This window comes from Capsicum annuum, unplaced genomic scaffold (assembly GCF_002878395.1).
Source record: "Capsicum annuum cultivar UCD-10X-F1 unplaced genomic scaffold, UCD10Xv1.1 ctg27239, whole genome shotgun sequence".
NCBI lineage: Eukaryota > Viridiplantae > Streptophyta > Magnoliopsida > Solanales > Solanaceae > Capsicum > Capsicum annuum.
Genome location: NW_025833600.1, coordinates 882 through 3162, shown reverse-complemented (window position 1 = coordinate 3162; position 2281 = coordinate 882). Strand labels below are relative to the sequence as shown.

Genomic DNA, 2281 nt, shown 5'->3' with positions numbered 1-2281 from the left:
AATCCTAAGAGAAGTATGGAAAGAGAGATCGATCTACTTTGCTAAATCTAATGTGATTGTTTCTCCACCAGTGGCATCTTTTGAACATTGCATCATTTTCAGTTTTGGCTTTGCCCCATTGACACATATAGAGAATGTTTATGATATATCTTCACTCCCTCGTGAAAGTTCCTTGCTTTGTTTTGAAAGAGATGGAACTCCTGGATCCTGTTCTCAGGTTGATTCGTTTATCAGCTTTACCAATTTCAAATGGTTAACAGTATTGGATATGTGTTTTCAGCTATTTGACCATCTACCGTCAGAAATATGGGAATTATCTCAATTGAGGTATCTTGCCCTCTCTAATTTTAGTGTTCTCCCACCATCACTGTGCAATCTTAGGCATCATCAAACACTATTTCATTACAGTAATCAGGCTAGTATTTGTTTGCCGGCAGAGATATGGGTGATTAAACAATTAAGGCATCTTTATTTCAGGAAATGCTGCTACTTTCCTAATGTGTAGTCTAAACAAGAAGATTATCTGCTCAAGTTAAGTGACTATAATCTTGTATTAACCAAGCTGCAAACCCTTCCTTGTTATTCGGGCAAGTTTAGTCGCTCTAATCTTGCATTAACCAACCGGCAAACCTTTGTAATCATCTGGGCGAGTAAGTCACCCTATTCTTTCATTAACCAAGCTGCAAAGCCTGTCTTACATTACCTTTGGAAGTATTACAAGGGGCATCTTTGAAGGCATGCCCAACCTTAGGAAGTTAGGAATTTGAGAAAGTGAAGAAGAGCGCTTGACTGCTGAACAAATGTCTGGAAAACTCAAGAAGATGGTTCTGTTGGAGCTCCTTGAAACACTTGAGTGTTTCTTCATTAACCCATGGGTACAATAATGTGATATTTTCCCACCAACTGTCATGGGACGAAATGATGATACTGCACGTTATCCAAACTCGAGGTGCTCAAGCTCAAGGATTATGCTTTCCAAAGATCAGAATGGGAGCCAACTGACGAACACTTTCAGTAGCTAAATTCCTACTGTTGGATGGGACTGATCTTACCCACTGAGAGTCTTGTTCTGAAGAACTGTTATTGCCTGTATGAGATTTCTGATGATGTAGCGGAAATACCCACCTTGCAGTTCATTGAATTGTATCACTGTAGCTCTTCTGCTGATGACTCCGCATATAGGATTCAAGAAGAACAACTTAGCATAGGAAATGACGATCTTGTGGTGCGGATCAACAAATTTTACAACTGAGTTTTTTCATGCTTTCATTAAATTTTCTTTCATGCAAAGATCAATTGATACCATACTGTAGTAACTCTTTTGTTCTATTTGTATGGCAGCTGAACCTTAAGGCCTGCGTCTGTTTGATATTTTCTGCGCTCCCTCAACAATCAACGAAGCTAATACAGAGGTTTTAACCTGTTAACTTCTATTTCTTTTTATAATTGATGAGGAAAATAAAGAGTTAATCAAGTTGCGTTGATGATACAAAATCTTTTCTTTTTCCAGGAAAGTCGGGCTTTCCCCCAGGAATGATTCATCAACTTGGTTTCTTTTGGGAAGTTACTATGTATATACATTGGAAGACTTGGTACATAAGAGTAGCGGAACCACCTTTGTCCAAGGTTTACTGGAAAAATATACGCTGTAGATAGGTAAATTTTTATGCATATGGTGAATGCCCTTGAAACCAAGGACATTACCTTTGATATGAGGTTGTGGAGGACCCGGATTAGGCTAAGAGGTTATTAGGTAGTGTTTTGTGTTGCTATCTATCCATACTAGTAGTCGTGTAGTTGTAGTACTACTCCGGTTGTTTCTCGACCTTCGGTTTCTGGTACTATCTATTTCTTGTATTTCGATTATCCTATTATTTGGCTGCAGTTACTATTCAAAATGCTTTGTTATGCTTTCACTTTCGTTTATTCCTTTTTTAGGCTGCTTTGGATTATTTGTCCTTCGGCCGAGGATCTGCTTACCCTCTCCTTGTGGGACTACACTGAATATGGGGAATCACTCCTTTGGTGAAAATCTTGATTCCTCTCTGGTTAGGTAATGCTAAATGATTTAATTTGCTCATTTAACATGCAGAGCGTTGTTTATATATAATGATTTGTATCCTAGATATCTTTCCTTAATACGTTAGTAAAATCAGACATCTTCCTTCCATACTCGTAGCGAGTATATTCAAATTCAAACATTTCTTTTCTTCTGTAGTATATCTTTCTTCCATAATAACTAATATATCCCGATAACAGATAACCAAATCGGGACATGGTA

General features: G+C 37.9%; 1 protein-coding gene across 2 annotated transcripts; it reads left to right on the top strand.

The window, feature by feature from the left end:
• Positions 1-1898, top strand: LOC107854955. 2 transcript variants are annotated; one of them, XM_047402782.1, is made up of 4 exons: positions 1-327; positions 478-1225; positions 1342-1412; positions 1511-1898. In XM_047402782.1, exons 2-4 carry the CDS (start codon positions 1037-1039, stop codon positions 1650-1652), a joined length of 402 nt encoding a protein of 133 aa, XP_047258738.1. In that variant the 5' UTR covers positions 1-327; positions 478-1036; the 3' UTR covers positions 1653-1898. The 2 variants fall into 2 exon arrangements, with proteins under 2 accessions (XP_047258738.1, XP_047258737.1); XM_047402781.1 differs by having other exon boundaries at positions 7-1225.
• Positions 1899-2281: the final 383 nt, after the last annotated feature.